The following is an 18,613-nucleotide window of genomic DNA, read 5'->3' as shown; positions in this document are numbered from 1 at the left end:
TTTTTTTTTAAATTTTTTGGAAAAATGATTCGTTATCAGTATACAACAATTTAATATAGCAATTTTGAAATTTCTTCATGACCAAATTATAATGCCATTTTCCCCATTCCAATTAATAGAAAATATTCTATTGATGAAAAATTATGTATACAATGTCCTTTTCAATAAATCCTTTTTGAAAAATTTCAAAAGCAAACTAATTTTAATTTTTCAACAAACCATAAATATTGTCGTATTTCCTTGCAATACGCCCTATGACAAAAATTTTAACTAAAGTATTATCCTTTCAAATTATTTACCTATATATTTGTGAGCATGTTGACATTCTAAAATGAAATTTATTTTCACTATTATGAAAACTGTTTTGTATGTGCGTTTGAATTCATTATAAAATTTGCAAAATTTTTTACAAGTGTACCAAACATTCCCTTAAAATTTTATAAAATTATCTATAATAAAATCATTGAGGTGTAAAAATTTTCGGTAGGACAATGATCTTTTGAATTTATTTTTGCAATCGAAACAATAAAGAGAAAGATTCGTACAAGACAAAGTATATTTGTCGCAATTTTTCATTTTCTCCTAATAATCCTATACATGTAATATTGAATCCTTTTGTTGAATAGAATTTACAATCGTAACTGTTAATAAATAAATTATATTTCATTGGAAATTAATTGTCACAAAAATACAAGTTTAAAATTTTTAACAATACAACAACGGCTGTCAATTTATAATAAATTTTATTTGTTCTTTAAATGAGACCCAACCTCAAATTCGCATTCATAAATAGCAATATCACATACATTCCTATATACATAAAAACATATAACGTACGTCGATAACTACAACATTTTGAAATATGTAATTTATAATAGCTATTTGATTTTCAATTATTTGCAAGATTTCTATAAAATTTTGTATTTGCATTCATTGGAAAAATTATTTATAATGCACATTACAATAAAATTGTAAACATTCGATTTTTGCAAAGATGCGTGCGAAAATTTTGGTCGTTGTTGTTGTGTAAATTTAATTTTTCCTTTTTTTTTTTAAATAAATTTATTGAAAAGTTGTTGTGACAATTTAATTTAATGACGTTTTTCTTAAATAATGAACCATGCCTTTTTCTTATCCCATTGAATTAAAAACCGATGACTGCTATTGAAGGGGTGTTTAATTTAGATACAGTTGACATAACAAGAGTAAAATTTGTGTAGGAAGTTTTTAATATCGGTTAATTGTTGTAATTATGAATTAAAAGTAGGGCATTCATTTTTAATTATGGCTTGAATTAATGGAAAACTTGTTAAATTCGAAAAGGACATAAAATAATTTTCATCAAAGAAGGTCTACGATTGTGTTTTGTAAAAGAATTTTCATTCACATTAAATCCATTATGTTTGAAATCCAATTTGAACATCATTAAACATCATTTGAACGTCAATTGAAAGTCACAATTAAAGTTTAACGTTTCTGGTAGAAATTGCACTGCATATTTTGGAATATTGTGTAAATAGAGCCAAGTATAAATTTTTTTTGAATTACCCCGAGAATAAACTGAAATGTATTTTATTGCATGTATAAACCGAAATTAATAATTAATAAGTTACTAAAGAAAATTAATACTAGCTCAGTATTATTGTACAAATCAGCGTTTATAGTACACAAAATTCGTTAAGCTACTTACTAATTTAAATATTAAACATTCAAATTACAATCATTAAATAAAATGCATTTTTTATATTTTACTAAAAATTCACATATAAAAAAAATTAAATTTCGTATCACTTAATTTTTTCCAAGAAAAATCTCTCATCGTTATTGTAACCAACAATAACTATGACATTAGTTCTGTCTTGCTATTGTAATTCCCATTATTTGTTAAAAAAAACAATTGCGAAGAAAATCCTGCTGTTGACACTCGACGTATGTCACCATTATCACCACACCACATAATATCAACACATAATCATTGTGAACAGATGAATAATACAAAAATTAACCATGGTATTTTAAATATAGGAAAACTTTTTAACCAAAATGAAAATATAATAGAAAATTTTTAAGATTTTAGCATTTAGATATTTAGAATTTACTGAAAATAAAATGCATTCAACAACAAAAAAAAGGGTGACCCATTTAAATACTGTAAAATTTTCGATGGAATAAACGCACACAATATGTACACATACATGTAAAACATAAGTAATTTTTATATATGTGAGTGTGTTCAATTTTATATTATAGAATATAATTTTATATTATAGATATAGAAAAACAATGCATTCAGGATATGGTGTCTGATCTATATTGTAATTTTTTGCCCAAACAACAAAGTTGATTGTTTTATTCGAATATTCAGTATGCAGTTTTATTCAAATATACTCCGCATGTAAGAAAATGACTAAGTGACGCTATATTTGTTTACATTTAATATTTTACTAAAAGTAAATTTAAATGTCAAGATCCGTGATACGACGATCAAACCAATCATAAATGTCTGCTTCTACCTCAGAATTTGTTTTTATTTTTCTCTTTGGAAATGGTTATATACAAAATTTAACGTTATAAATATATTAAAGTTTCCAATAAAGAGTCTGACAAATACCCATAGCTCCACAAACTGTACGAATTTTTAATGACGGTAATTAAAAAAAACCAAATTGCTAATGATTGCCGTACAGGCCTAATTCCAAATGTGACCAGTGTATAAGCACGATAATGATAGTGGTTGGGTAATCATTTTTAAACCATCAAGTCTGTCTCAAGGATTGGTATTACTTATGTCCTTTTAATCAACTACATTTAATTACTTTTTATGATCAGTGATTGAATTACTATTATTGTTAATTTATAATACAAATTGTTTGACAGCAGCCCAACTTACAATTTAAACATTTCCACAATGATTTTATTTCTCGAAATTCAAACATGAAATACCTTTTCAATTTTACCAAAATATGAAAAGTTTTTTGGTAAATTTACCTTAAAACCGGTGTAAAAAGATTTTTCAATAAATCACGTTGTTTTTTACCCTAAAGACAACAATTTATTTAAATACTTAACCCTTAATAAAGATTTACAATACAAACAAACAATAAATGATGTTCCTACACAAATAAATTACACATAAATGGGAAAAAAATATGTGTATGTGTATTTTGTTTACGGATAATCTTTTATAAATATATAAACATATTTATCTATACATTTAAGAGTTTTTTTTCCAAAGATACTTGTATTTATTTATCTATTTTTAAATTTAAACAAGCTAACTATATTGCCCTTGTTTTTTATGCTTGAATATTTTAGGGGAGTCAATTAAATCGGCAGAAAACCATGTTTAAATAGTGTTGGTGTATTGAAGTATATCTTTAATTGAATATCTTTTAAATTGTATTTAGAGTAAATTGGAGGCAATCAAGATGAATAACCAAATAAATAATGAAGTGAATGAATAAAAAATTTTGACCACAACATGAGGATGAATCATTAAATTTATAAACGGACCTCATAGATTATATTTTTACATTTGTAAACTACAGTGAAGTTAAAAAATTTATTGGGCTTCTAAATTTTATGTTCTTCGTTTTGCTTTGATTTTTCAAGACTTTATTGCGAAAATTAATAACACTTAATTAACACACGACACTAAATATTTTCACCAGCATACAAATCTCAAGTTAGCCACATTACCAGTATTCGAAAGCTATGTCTATAGCAAGCCCATTTCAAATGTCTTTACACAAAAAAGCAGCAGTGGAAAATTGCACCTCTTATTCCAATGTTTCCCAATATTCTTGATTTACTTAAAAATCAACTTAATCAATTTACTTAAAACTCAACTTAGAATACTATACGAGTAGTGATCGGCACATGTTGCAATGGTTATAATACTTTTAAAAACTCATACTACGGATAAACATACGTTATGGCATATCTAATATTACTCTCAAATGCGAGCATAACGTAAAATAAATATATTTTTTGTAATATATTTGAAGATTTTTTATAGAAACTGTTGATATCGTAAAACGATCAAATTCTTTTCGCAATAATATAAAAAATCAGTGAAACAGAAAGAAATTTCTTATATATACGAGGTATAAGCGACTTATAATTTTATTTTAGGTGTTGTCAAAAAGTTTAGTTGTTTAGGTGTCAATGGATGAGTTTCACTTGTCTTATGACTTCTTTCTACTGACTTGTTGGAATGTTTGTAGTAATCTTGATTTTAAAGTGCATTGATAAAATAAATCGGTCATTCGAAGGTGAATCGATTTTCAATCATTTTTTGCTTCCTATAATAAACCTTTGTGTTTTTAATAAAATTTTATTGAACGCGTTTCTTAGCACCTCCCAAATATCTCCCGAGTTTTGGTATAAATTAAAAAAATAATTATTCTATTTCGTATTAGTCATTATAGTTATACTTTATTTACGTATTTTTTTGTTTTGTTTTCGTTAATAATAATTATTTTATAATCTACATAAATAAATTTAAAATTGTACATGACTTTTTCTTATTTCAAAATCTTGTCCTTTATATAATTTTTAGTTATAATGCACAATATGTATACATAACTCTTTTCTATATACAATGTATTTAATGTAATTATATGTAATTTTTGTTTTCAAGTAATGCGTGTACTAAACGTTTACGGTTTTCACTTTTATTTAGATGTAAAATTACTATTTTTAATTTGTAGTTAACTCTATTAAGTACTATATATACATAAATGCTTATTAATTCTGCTATAAGTATGTATTAACTGGATTCACCATAGCTGATTGGCCGTTTCTTTTATCACTTATATGGCAATTACTAAACTCTTAAACAATTACCTTTTATCTAGCTACTGAAATCTTACAAGTTATCGTATAAGTCATAATTTACATACTGGTTTCCTCAAACTCTTGCATGTTAGTCATAAATCATTTTGTATTTCAACAATAATAATATTTAAAATTTTTTATAAACATTTCATTATTTACACTTTGATTTCAATGTCATTCACATTTTTTTATAAACTAACATAATTTTAATTACACAAAAATATTTTTTATATTTAAATTAAAAGTTATTCGAATACCTTAATAGAACAATTTCAAAGAATTAACTATATTCAACTTAAGACTAAACATATTTAACATACTTTGAGGCGGCTCTTATTTTACTGATGATAATTAGAATTTCATTCTTCCCGGCCATCTCCAGGATTACTATTACGATCTGTTGTAGCACCATTTGATTCAGATTGGTCACTTTCTGATTGAATAATTGAAGACAAATAGCCTGTTCCGGTATATGGAGCTGCCAAAAATCTTTTTGCATGTGCTTGCATAAAAGAATAACGATTTGTTGGAGAACCGAATACAGCAGCTGGTGGCACAAGTGGTGAAAATGCAGATTTTAGTGGAAATGGTGGTGATGGTGCTGGAGCAATACTATTCATTGCTTGCACTATATCTTCACCAGATAACATTGCTTCCATGCATTGAACAACATCGCCTCGATAGCGTTGTAACAATTGTTCAACTTCGGTACGACGTCGTGTTGGAAAAACTCTAAGTAAAACATCAACTGGTGAGCGTTGTTGCTGAGCTACTGCAGTAGCTGCAGCTGTTGTAATTCCTTGACTATTCAAATATTGCGAATGATGATATGGTATAAATCCTTGGGTGCTATTAACAATATTTGCTGCAGCTGCAGCTGCAGCCGCCGCTGCCGCTGGAGATAAATTTGGTGTATTCGTTCCATTTTGGTGATGTGGTAACTGATGATGATGATGTTGTTGTTGTTGCTGTTGTTGATGGTGATGCTGCTGGTGATGTTGATGATGGTGATGGTGACTTCTCAAAAGTGTTAAATTATCTAATGGTGTATTAGGAGGGGATGTTGAATCATCTTTTTTTAAACTAAGATTTTCTGGTGTAGCTTCATCCGGAGCTGAATCAACATCTAAATCTGATTCTGGTGAACTAGGTCTTCCTGTTGTTCTAGCCGGTGATAATTGCCCAGGTAAATTAAATGAAATATTTTTATGAATATTATGAGGGCTACTTGGTGATGATTCTGAGCCAGTATCTTGATCGGTTTCATTTGAAAGTCGAGCACGTTTTGATCCTGTTAATATAAGAAAAAAAAACATAACAAAATAAGAATTTTAATCAGAATAAACAAAAATATTTTAAAATAAATTGATGTAACAGAGTCTTTTAAATATTTACTTTCTCATGGTACAAAAAAGGTAGAAAATAAATAACTTGAAGCAATATTTTTATTTAGAAATTAATCAGCATTTCAAATTGAAAATTTTTAACTTAAGAAGAACTCAAATGTAAATAAAAATAGAATCCCACCCAACAAGTCTTTCACCTGTACACTTTCTTTTTATTCAAGATTCTAAATTCGTGTATGAAATACACCTATATATATGTATGTAAAATTTTTTCATATTTAAGGGTAATATTGATTGAAATCTGAAACAAAATCAACAAATTGAATTTTTTTAAGTAGCAATATATGGGAACTTCGTACATAAAATTTTCTACAGGGTTGTTTAAAAATAATTTCATTTATAATATTATGTAAGTTTTTTTAAAATTTTCACTAAAACTAAAAATGACTTCCGGAGGGGATGATTCCATTGAAGATCAATTTTGATTTGGCAATTTTTTTAATTTTTCAAAATAGAAACTCGATAATATTTAGGATATATTAATGATTATGAAAAACTTAACAAAATGTTAACATTAAACATTGAAATACGCACCTATTCTACAGCTCATAAGTGGAAATGTTGTGAAAAGTAATTACAGAAATTAATACTCAAATAAATTGTTTTAATTTTCAATATAGTTTGATCTTAATAATATTGTGGAAATACTTGAATTAAATGCTGCTGTAAGGGTAATAATGACTCTGAGAATAAGGACAATGAAATCTGAATTTCTTTATTAAGATATGTATTTGTAAAACCAAATATGTATGTATGTATGTACTAACTCATTTGTTACAAGTTTAAATTTGGTTAACAGAATAGATTGAAGGAATAACAATTTCAAATTATTTTAATTATTTCCATTTAAATTCAAAATGTTCAAATGAACAATTATTTGGACTTCTTGTCTCTTACTCTCACAATTATTTCATTTTATAAAAAAAAATAGGGTAAAATTTTTGTTACTTTCTAATTTTCAATTGAAAATTATTTAATTAAATTTTTCGGTTTATTTCAATGGTTACAAATCACAATCAAATTATCATTCTTTTCTGTATTATAATTTTCTCTTTCATTCTTACAAAATTAAATTTGGAAATTTTGAAACACCCTTTCAATTGTGTATTATTCAACAAAAATAACAAATTCAATTTCTTATTGCTGGAATCGTTTTTCATTCAGAAAAAAAAAGCAATATTAACTTTTTATTAAAAAATTTGTGTGCACAAACATACACACATACACTTTTTTCGAAAATAAAAATATCAATTTACTTTGAAATCACAGAAAAGAATGAACACATTTTATTGTAAAAATCATAATATCCTGATGTAAAATGTAAAAGATTTAATATGTTATAAAATCCCAGAGAAAAAAAAACCAAAACGAGAAGATGTGAATTTTTTTTTTGAAATTCGTTAAAAAAAGATGTTCCTTGCAATTAAATGAACCTTTTCAAGTGCACTTGTAACAACCCCTCTAAAATTATTTATAATAAAAAAAAGCAACAATAGAAAACATAAATAAACAAATACAAAGAAAAACTGTTTCTGATCCTTTACAATGATAGTAAATGATAACGGTTTAATGATAATAATGGTAACAATGATATTGATATTGATAATTTTGGTACTTCTACTGCTATACACAAAAAATATTAATTTTTTTTTTTTTTGAAGTCAAAATTTCTGTAAACCAAAATCTAATTTAATTGGGTTAGTTGTTGGTTATGCGAAAAACCAAATGTTTTCAAATGGAAAAAGTAATATTTTTCAGCGTTAAACTAATTAAAGGCAAAAAAATAAACAACATAATGCCAAATATAATTAAAGGATAACAAAAAAATTCCAAAAAATTAAAAAACAATTGCTTCTAAATTAATAAACTCAATGTTTTAACAGAATTTGGAAGTATTGTATGTCGAATATATGAAATGATAATAATGGTAACAATGATAATGGTAAATTTGTTGTACATTTGAAGTTGTATGGCAGCTACCCGAACCAGTACCCCTATGATATCCAATTTAAATAGGGTTCTGGCATTTACTATAATATTCATTAAATTTGCGAAAATTTGGGAAAATTAACTCAATTAGTTTTTGAGTTACCGTTGGGACGGCCGGACGGATAGACAAAGCTAAATCAACTCAGAGTTCGACGCTGATCAAAAACTTGAGCCTATATCTTAGACCATTATTTCTTAGTGTACAAATTTAGTATACCCTTCGAACATACGTTCATACGGGCAAAAAGAGCTTATTACTTTCATTCTATCTGTTCGCCCGTCTGTGCATTCGTCCGTCTGTCCACATATACGTTTATAAAAACTTCTATACCCTTTAAGATAGAAAGCTGAAATTTTATACACAAAATACTAAAAATGGCATTTTTTAATTATTTATTCTTTCGAAATAATGCTGAAGTGAAAAGTGCCATTAGTTTGATCCAACTCTATTAATTTTAAAGTGACGTTTTGTTCTCCTTTTGGTCCAAATTCAACTTATAACAAAATTCTCTGCCATAATATTTAAATTCCAATAACAATGATGTCCTGTATATTAAGGATAAATTGAGATGAAATCAAAGTATTTTTTCTTATAAGACCATCACAAATTTTTTATTTGTGCGAAATACTCATTTAAACCTTACTTAAAGATGAAGGGGTACTAGAAGTAAAAGATATAGAACATGGAGTACCATAAAGAGAATCTCAATCCTAATTTTCATGTTCCAAACAAATTTTGCGCTTAAATATATTGGTCTTTGAATAATTTTCAAATTCTTTTCTATTGTTACAAAAATTAATTATTTGTAAATATACGATTTTAGTGGAACCATCAACATTCCGTTTTTAAGCCCAACTTATTTGCACACTTGACTATTACGAAAAAAAAATTCTCTTTGTTTCCATTAATACTAAACCAAACACTTATAAATATTTTTTGTTTCATTAATTCTTCAAAACAAAAAGGATAATAGCTTATCAAAATTAAATATCTTAGAAAATAAATATTTGTATTCAAAACAGACAAAACCACAACTTATAAAAAAGATACATTTGACGAGGATACAATTTCTTGGTCTACGCATGTTATACCAAATCATTTTAATAGAATATATGCGAGTAATACAATTTAATCTAAGATCAATCAAAAGAATAAAAAAGGGACCAAAATTATAACAATTGAAAATCGTAACAATTTGGCAGATTTACGATTATTAACAATTGTAATACGATAACATCTGACCTTTAATTAAATTATGTTTGAATGAATGAAATTTAACTAATGTAGAAAAGAAAATATGATAACCATTATAAAATGCACTTATTATTCTGAAAATCAATGTAATTTAAATAGAAAATTGTTGTTAAAATAGATCAAAATAACTTACAAGTGAAATTAATTTACGCATTCATTGATAATTTTGATTGTTCAATGATTACAAATGAAATTCTATAAAAATACTAAAGTTTTATTTTTCATTTAAAGTTTTAATCTCCAAAAATTGATACAAAATTTACGCACGTTAGCTATGTATGTCTTTACTGACGTTAAGAAAACAAAACTTGTAACTAAGACTTTTTTAACATTTACAAAAGTTTTATCTTTTTCCTCGGTCTATTTCACATTTAAAACACAGTTGTGCTATATTTCCTTAAATATGTTGAAATTTGAACCAAATAATTATAACAAAAGTAGTCATTTTAATAGTGTACATCCTGGTTTTTCTATCTTTAGTGCGATCTAATAAAGTAATAAAACTGAAATTATTTAATCTCTTTGATTAATTCAATAAAAAGCTAGGCCGAGGCGAGTGTTGTCAAAATGGAATCTGTTGATCTATGTTATATTTTAACAAATGAAAGTCCAGGCTTTCTATGTAATTTTCTGCATAAAATTGTTTTAATCCAAATCTTACTTAATTTTTTACTGCCTTTTTTAATGTGAAAATCTTAAGAAAGATTGCCACTGCCAAGAATAGTTTATAACCATCACCTTGCCCAAAATTTTACCCAATGTTGAAAAATCGAACCAAAATAATAATTTTCCGGTTGATTTGTCTGAATAGATTGTTTTCATACTTTTGTGGGGTAACGGCATATAAGGATCTATTGTACCCCTCTACTAGGTGTGGGAATACTATGGTTTTCACTTAAACTCTTATTTTAAATAAAAAAAAACTTTTTAGAAATAGCTGATTAAGTTTAATCCTCTAATATTTTTTACCATACCATGACCAAAACCTTACGTTTGTATAAAAAAATATCAAGTTTCTAACATTTCAAATAATTTAAAAATATTTTATATGAAATTAAATTTCAAATTTTGAAATAAAACCAAATATTACAAGGGGTTTCTTAATGTTTCTATTTTTAATGGTAAGTCTAAACAGAGAAACTATAAGGGAAACATATAGAAAATTAAACTTAAGTTGGTTACTCGTGTGTATAGCAATGTTTCCGTTTTTGCCGTTTCTGTTATGTTTTCTGCGTGTTTCAGTTACGATTTTTGGTACAAATTTTGCTAATTGTATCCTTATAGGAACCGAAGATCCCCACATTAACAGAATTTTAATTTGGTGTAATTGTGAATAATTAAAAATAATTTTGCTTTTGTTCCCAAATTTCTTTGGAGCAATCAAAAGTTATCAATATTTTTTTAAATGAAAGAATTTTTAAAAAAATTTAATAGTATCCCTGTTTGTAAGGAAAATTGGATGACAAACGTTAAGGCAGGAGAAAAGAACCAATATGAGAAACAACCAATTTTGGTTCGATACCACCAAATGTAGATCGCTCCAACAACAAGGGTATTAGGTAATCAGAAAGATGTTGCTACCTATTAGTTGAATTGTATAACTTTCAAGCAATAGCCATCTATTAAAAATAAGCTGCGTTTTCTTATAATGTACTTTTACTATTATTTTCCAACCGTACACATACTGCGAGCTTGTAAGTAAGACTTCTAAGCAGTAAATGAACAAATCCAGTTGAATAGGAGGCAAAGCTCGACCAGATTAAGCTTCCGCTATACAACAAAACTTCTATATTTACATCAAAATAGCGTTCTCCTGCAAATAACTATTACTAAGTAGAAAATGTAACAGTCATGCAAGTCTAAAGCTTTCTTAATTTTATTTAAAATTTTATGGATATAACCTTGATCTAAATAAACAATTTCATTTCTAGACATTTTATAATAGTTTTAAAACCAACAATGTGTCGAGAGTATTTCTTTTTTTTATTGCAAAAGAAAAAATAATTTGTTTTTAATTACATCTTTGCAGTGAATAATTTATTATACGCAATTATGAATTTTCATACAAATTTTCCAGAAGAAAACAATCTATTCCTAGAGAAAAAAACAGGCATTTTAAAACCGTTACAAATTAAAATTTTGTATTAAAATTCTGTAAAAAAGCGTTCAAAGATCGTAAGTCTACCGTGAAGAAAACAACAATGGCAATTTCAAGAGTGAAACAGAAATACATACATACACCACCATATGTTAAAAAGAAGGAACTGGTAACAAATAAAAATTCTGTTTTAAAACAATGTTCCAATTTCTTGAGAGTGTTCTACAATACTCTTTATTGTTCATTTTAATTTCATATATAAAATTAACAAAAGAAATCACTGAAAAAACACAACAAAAGCGCAAAACAATTTATCCCACTCACTTTAACCAGAGAAAAATCATAAAATAAGCAACGCTACTGTTAACCATTTTTTAGTTGATTATTTTTAATGTTATTTTTTAAGGAGAACTTGTTTTTGTTTGAAGTCTTTTTTTTAACACTTTTAGAAAAAGTCATGTGTGAATTTAGATTAAAATTTTATTAAAATTGTAATATATTATAAGTGCAACTTGCGCACAACCTAGGAGAAAATGAGAAGATGAAAGAAATTTGTAGCATTTAAAACTCATTATATCAGCTTGGATTATGAAATTAACTCATATGGAAAAGCTTATATGATTTCTATTTCATAAAAAATAACAATCACTACAATTTGTGCATACATACATTACATTGAAATAATAATGTAGGTATGTAAAGTGCATGCGAGTAGCATATTTGAAGGTAGACGTCTAGATTCTTAAAATTTCTTTCTTGTGTAAAATTTTAAATATAATTTTAATGTTAACAAAAATGTAACCATGAAATTATTTTTTTTTTATGTTAACAGAAAGTGAAAACTGGGATTATGGAAGGAAAAAACAAACAATAACAAAACAAATAGGTTAAATTAAAAAAATGTTACATAAACTATAAAAAAGTGTTCAAATTCGTACAACAAATTCGTTTCTTCATTACAGTTATATGTGAATTACAAAATATTTCCAAAAACATTTAATTTACCTGGACTTTCAATATCTGTTCGGCCTGGTGAAAATGTTATTCCTAAACGATCTGATCGACTTATGCGATTTGAATCTAAATCAGAATCATTACCACCACCACAACCAGAGCCAGCACTAAATTGTGATAATCTCTGTGAATTACCATCTAATTCACTTGGTGGTGATGGTATACCAGAATGAAAAACACTTGAATGTGTATTATGTTGTCCATTACCATTATTACTATCACCATTTGGTGTATTTGATTGTTGATGTTGTTGTTGGCCAGTTTGTTGACCATTCTGTGATGATTGTTGTGGTACTTGTGTTGATGGTGGCACTGTATACAATAATCCTAATTCACGTGCTTCATTCTCTTCTTGTGCCTGTTGACGTCTAAGAGCAACCTATATTTTAATTCCCATTTTTAATTTTAGGAAAAGAAAAGGAAGAAGAAAAAAACCGATTAATTTTTATCAATACTTTCATAATTATTTAAAAAATTTACAGTGCATTTTACCTGCGCTGCCATTACACGTTGTCGTTCAGCAATTAATGTACATTTTGCACAAACACAATCTCGCCATCTACAATACCTTTTGTGACCCTTAAGTGCACTCACCTAAAACGGCAAAAAAAGAATTCATTTAAAAAAAATATATAATATTTTTGTTTTTATTTAAAATAGAGAAGAAATGAAAATATTTATATAATGTAGATTTGTAGATTTAAACTAAAGGAAAATAATATGTATGTAAACACCAAAGTAAGAGAAGAATAAAGAAAAACTAAGAAATTACTTCAAATTAATAATGGAACAACAACTTAAAAATTACAATGAAAAATGAATAATTTTGAGCTTTTTGTTTCTTTGAGAACTCAAAAGAGGGTAAAACTATAAAAAAAAAAATTTTATTACAATTTTCAATGCCATTTCCTCTCTTGAACGTTTCATGAAATTACAATTAATACAAATTTGAATTATACAAAATGTTGCTAAACATTTTAATTTTTAAACATCACTAAACACTTTTATAATTGTTGCAATTTGCTATGCTTGAAAAAATTATTTTTTATATTTTCAATCCGTTAGCTCTTAATATTTTCTTTTTTCACTAAAAAGGGGTAATAATTGTTTCGAATCTAAAAAAAAATAACAGTATAGAATAAGAGTAACACGTTTATGCACATATTTAAATATACATACACACATGATTTTACTATATATACTCGTATATTTAAACCGCATGTAATGTAATATTATTAATGCACAATCTCATATATGGTTAATATATTAAATTACTTATAAAGTAAGAGGAAAATTAAAAGCGTGTTAATAATTATTTACAGGCTGTAGTACAATATTTTTTTCTCCTTTCTCGTTTTTGTTGCTTTTTTTACGCTCTTTTAATTATACTCAAAGTGCTTTTCTATTAGCGTTTAAGGAATTGTTAACATTTTAATAATAAGCAATCCGACATTCTCTTGTTAATGAAGTCGACTTGAAACTCATATAAGAAAATTGTAGAGAAAGAATAAAAATGTTGAAAGGACATTTCATTAAGTGTGCAGTGCAAATATAATGTATTTTAAATGGTTGCATAAAAATTGACATTTTCTCTTTTCTATTCAACTCAGTTTTGAATTTTCAAGAACTTACTAAAAATATTTCGAAACGAAACTTACGAAGAGAATTCTACTTCAAATTCTTTTGTAACTATTCATTAAAGGCACTATATTTAGTTGTTAAAATATGTAGGAGCGTGTCAAACAAGAACAATTTTCATTGTTCAAATTAATTTTGTTATACATTGTAAGGTTTGCATTTTTTAAATAATAATTTTATTTTAATGAGTAAGTATACTTTATACAATATCTCGATAATAATTTGAATGTAGCTAAATCACATGGAAAGCAATGTTTGTAACGAATTAGGCGAAAGGATAATTAATAATCCAAAAAAAAATATAAAAAAAGAATAGGGAAATATTTAAATTTTATAATTTATTTTAATTAAATAATAAAAAGGAAAAAGCACAATTGTTTTATTAATTAAAGTTGGTGGATAATGTTATGAAAAATTCAATAGAAAAATTTGATGCTGCAATAAGAAAATTGAAAATTATGCACTCTGGTTTGTTTGAATTCTTACTAACATTCTTGTGTTAAACTATAGGAAAATACGAATTTTGATGTTAATTTACAAATGTTAAATATATTTTTGGTGAATATATTTTTTTTGCTAAATCGGACATTGAATTAATCTATTCATTGCGTTTCCTATTTTCGTACAATTTTATAAGAAAAGAAAAAGTATTTCATACTAGCTGTCCAAATTGTCTAATTTTGTCAGAAAAATCGTAAAAGTTTTCCTAAGAAGTTAAGAAATTTACATAATTCTTAAAATTATCCATATACTTCATTAAACTTATTATTATTATTGTAACTGAAATTATATAGAAAATATTCTTAAGTTTCTAATTTTAAAATTAAATATTTGACATATTGTAGAATAGTATTTCAAAAAAAATATTACCGTCGGTATGTACATTGTTCACGTTTTTATGAAAAGGATACTTTTATACAAACATGTCTCTAATCATGCAGAATTTTTATATCGTACAACTATTGAAAAAATTCGTGAAAAAAGTGAAAGTAAACAAAATGTCCGAAATGAGAGATGTCTTTTATTTTAAGTTAGATGCAGGGAGATTGCATAGTAATATTTGAAGCTTTATTACAATACAAATTTATACAATTAATTTTCATAAATTTTAATTCTAAACGTAAAGGCAAGCGGAAATATTTGAAAAGAATACGACGGCATTCTAATAAATTCATATTCACACAAATTAACAAACTGCAGCATCATAATATATGGCAATTTTCCAAAAAAAAATTATGGTTGCGATATCATTCTCTTTAGAATACCTCAAAAATATTTATTCAAATTTCGAATTTCATTAATTTTTCAAAGTTATTCAAGCACCTAAATATGAAAGCGTTGTAAGTAGATTATATGGCATTTTGGAATTTTCAATTTATTTATTATTTTAATATTGCGTCGTTTTGAAAAAAATTAATAAAGGACTTGAAAATAATTAATAATAATAATAATATAATAAAATAAAAAATTAGGAAATTTTTGAATTATTGCAAATATCAATAGTATAAAAAAGAAATATTAAAATTTCAAAGAAATCATAATTGTTTCCAAGCAATTGAAATGACATAACTATTCAAACATAGTAATTATGCATACTTAATAATAGCCACAAATATTAATTGTGATTTAATGAACCAATTTTCCATATGTATAACAAAAATTAGATTTCAAATTCTTCAGTGCTATTAATTTTCAATCTCATTATTTAAATTCGTAAAAGTATACATTGAATTTTATGTACAAATAGTTATGTTAACGTAGAAAAGAAGGAAAAACAAAACATCTTTTTTTTTTTGTTTTCTTTAAATCCAATAATCTACTTACAACTCCATGATTTCTACATCTCGCGCATCTTGGAGTTTTTTGATAACGTTCAGATGCTGCTCGCAATAAAAATGCTGAAGGAAATGCTCCTAATACAGATGCATGTTGTGACATAAAATTTGACATATCGATTCCGTTAGGTACATTCATTTTTAATTTTTTTTTTTATAAAAATTAATATTTTTCACTTAACGTCACTCTCAGTTTTGTGAATATTTCGTAATTGTATACCGGGTAGTATAATTAAATTTTATAAAGTTGATTAAAATGGTATATGTATAAGAGTTTTCTAAGGTGATATTAATTTGTTATTTAAGGAAGAAAATAATGTCTTTTAATTTCATAATTCAACTTTGAATTTCAAAAGTTTTTCTACATAAATTTATAATAATAAATTTTAATATTTATAAGCAATTTTAAATTTGTTTCAAATTTTTTTTGGCATTTTGTTTTTATTCTTTTGTTTTACTTTAATAACTTACAACTCCATGATTTCTACATCTGGCACATTTTGGCGTTCTCTGATATCTTTCTGATGCGGCACGCAAAAAGAACGCTGGAGGTAAAGCTCCTAAAACTGGATGCTGTGACATTAAATTTGACATATCGACACCATTTGGTAAACTCATCATCGAAATTGATTTTAATTTGTTTTTATGTATGTAATATTGTTAATTTATTTATTTTTATCTCACTATATTCCAAGTAATGTCTTTTTTTATTAACTATGTTGCGTTTAAAGCACAATTTTTAATAAAATATTAAAATTTTTAGGATTTATTTAAAATGTCAAAATTATTTTATGTTAAAAATTCAATTTACTCAATTCAATTATTCAATATTATTCTTTTTATTATTAAAATGTAATTTGCAAAAAAAAACAAAATAAATTCAAATGAAATTTTATTTTCCAATCAATTTGGATAACACTCATTTATGCACACATATTTAAAATAGTTAAAAAAAAATATATTTTATTTTAAGAAATCACAGAAATTGCAAAAAATGAAACTTATACTAAATATTATCATTAATGTTGATAGAATCATTACTAACTTTTAACTGTTATGTAATTTAAATCAGAAAAAAAAACTTTCAAATAATCACAGTAATAGATTTATAGATTTTAACTATATATAGAAAAAATTTTATTATAATTTTTTTCATTTATTATTAATTTTCCACATATAAATCAATAAGGATAATTGTTTGTATTCACCACAATTTTTTCTTTTAATTTTCCATTCTCTTTAAAATGTCCTTAATACTGTTTAATTGAAATTAATTTAATCCATATATAGCAAGTATACCGTTACGAATATACACATACGATATACATACTATTAAACATAAACATGTATATGGGTATAATATTTTAAATAATTAATTCACCTCTAATACATTAAAAGGATACGCGCCAAACACGTCATTCTCTAACAAAATATTAATCGAAACTGAAATTGAAACTTATTAAACACAAAATACAATTCATATTATATAAAAATACTCTAAAAAACAAAAAAAAAAATAAGAATACAATAATAACAATAATAATAACAAAACCAGTTATAAAATAAAATTCAAAATGAAAGAATATAAGTTGAAATTTTTTAGTAACAAAATTAAATATATCGAAATAGTCACACATTTACAAAATATATACATACTTATATACACATAAATAAGTCGTTTTTTTTCCCTTATTTGTTTCATATATTTTGCAAAAATTGTATCATGTGGTTCCGCCGCCAACAGCCAACCAAAGCACCAGAACCACTATACACATATACATATATGTATGTAAAGAATGTGAATTAAATTTATACACATTGTTTTAATGTACGTATGTGTTTGTATTTCAATATTATACATAAAATTTACAAATACAAAGAGAAAAGTTAAAAGAAAACGACGTAAAAGAAAACACGTAAAAAAAAAAAAAAATTAACAAAATAAAAATAAGAGAAAAACAGAAAATAATAAAAATTCATAATAGTAAAGAGAAATAATTATTGTTACAGGATATCCTTTGCAACTTTCCATTTTGTTATTTTTTATTTTTTATTACCCTCTATATTTAGTTTAGAAAAAAAAATTCTACTATTTTGTTTTATACAAATATTTCAATATTCTCAGAGGGAGGATCTATAAATGTATTTGTATAAAAACTTGTTATATACACACTCTGTGTATATTCAACATATTTGTATAACAATTATAATTAAGAACGAGATAGAGTGGTCCTTTTATAAAATTTATATGAATTTTTTTTACATTTCATTTTATTTTCTTACTAAAGAAAGAGAAACAAACTTTAACCTTTACTAACACATTTAAATAATATGAAAATTAGTAAAAGAAAACAAAGTATAATATTATTTATGCTATTTTATTTTATTTAAGTTTATACACTTATTTCTCTATTAAAACTAATATTTAAATGTTCGTGGAAGATTCCCAAAAATTTTAAATAATTTTCTATACATAATTTTAAATTGGTAGGGCTTTATATTTTTAGACGATCTATATGTAAGCGAAAGTATATACGAA

At 25.3% G+C, this 18,613-nt stretch overlaps 1 protein-coding gene across 1 annotated transcript; it reads right to left on the bottom strand.

Annotated features, from left to right (window-relative positions):
• Positions 1-5,198: 5,198 nt before the first annotated feature.
• Positions 5,199-16,724, bottom strand: LOC129613511 (doublesex- and mab-3-related transcription factor A2). Its single transcript, XM_055527621.1, has 4 exons — positions 16,546-16,724; positions 13,094-13,195; positions 12,593-12,980; positions 5,199-6,130 (listed from the first exon to the last, which is right to left on the bottom strand). Exons 1-4 carry the CDS (start codon positions 16,693-16,695, stop codon positions 5,199-5,201), a joined length of 1,572 nt encoding a protein of 523 aa, XP_055383596.1. The 5' UTR covers positions 16,696-16,724.
• Positions 16,725-18,613: the final 1,889 nt, after the last annotated feature.

Source organism: Condylostylus longicornis, unplaced genomic scaffold (assembly GCF_029603195.1).
Source record: "Condylostylus longicornis isolate FDR11 unplaced genomic scaffold, ASM2960319v2 ptg000004l, whole genome shotgun sequence".
Classification (NCBI taxonomy): Eukaryota; Metazoa; Arthropoda; class Insecta; order Diptera; family Dolichopodidae; genus Condylostylus; species Condylostylus longicornis.
The sequence above is the reverse complement of the archived record's forward strand: the minus strand, read 5'-3'. Positions and strand labels throughout refer to the sequence as shown.

Coding starts and splice junctions, on each gene's coding strand:
- LOC129613511 (XM_055527621.1), bottom strand. CDS start 16,695: ATGATGAGTTTACCAAATGGTGTCGATATGTCAAATTTAATGTCACAG. Junction 13,196..16,545: donor GATGTAGAAATCATGGAGTT/GTAAGTTATTAA, acceptor TTGCCGTTTTAG/GTGAGTGCACTTAAGGGTCA. Junction 12,981..13,093: donor AACGTGTAATGGCAGCGCAG/GTAAAATGCACT, acceptor ATTAAAATATAG/GTTGCTCTTAGACGTCAACA.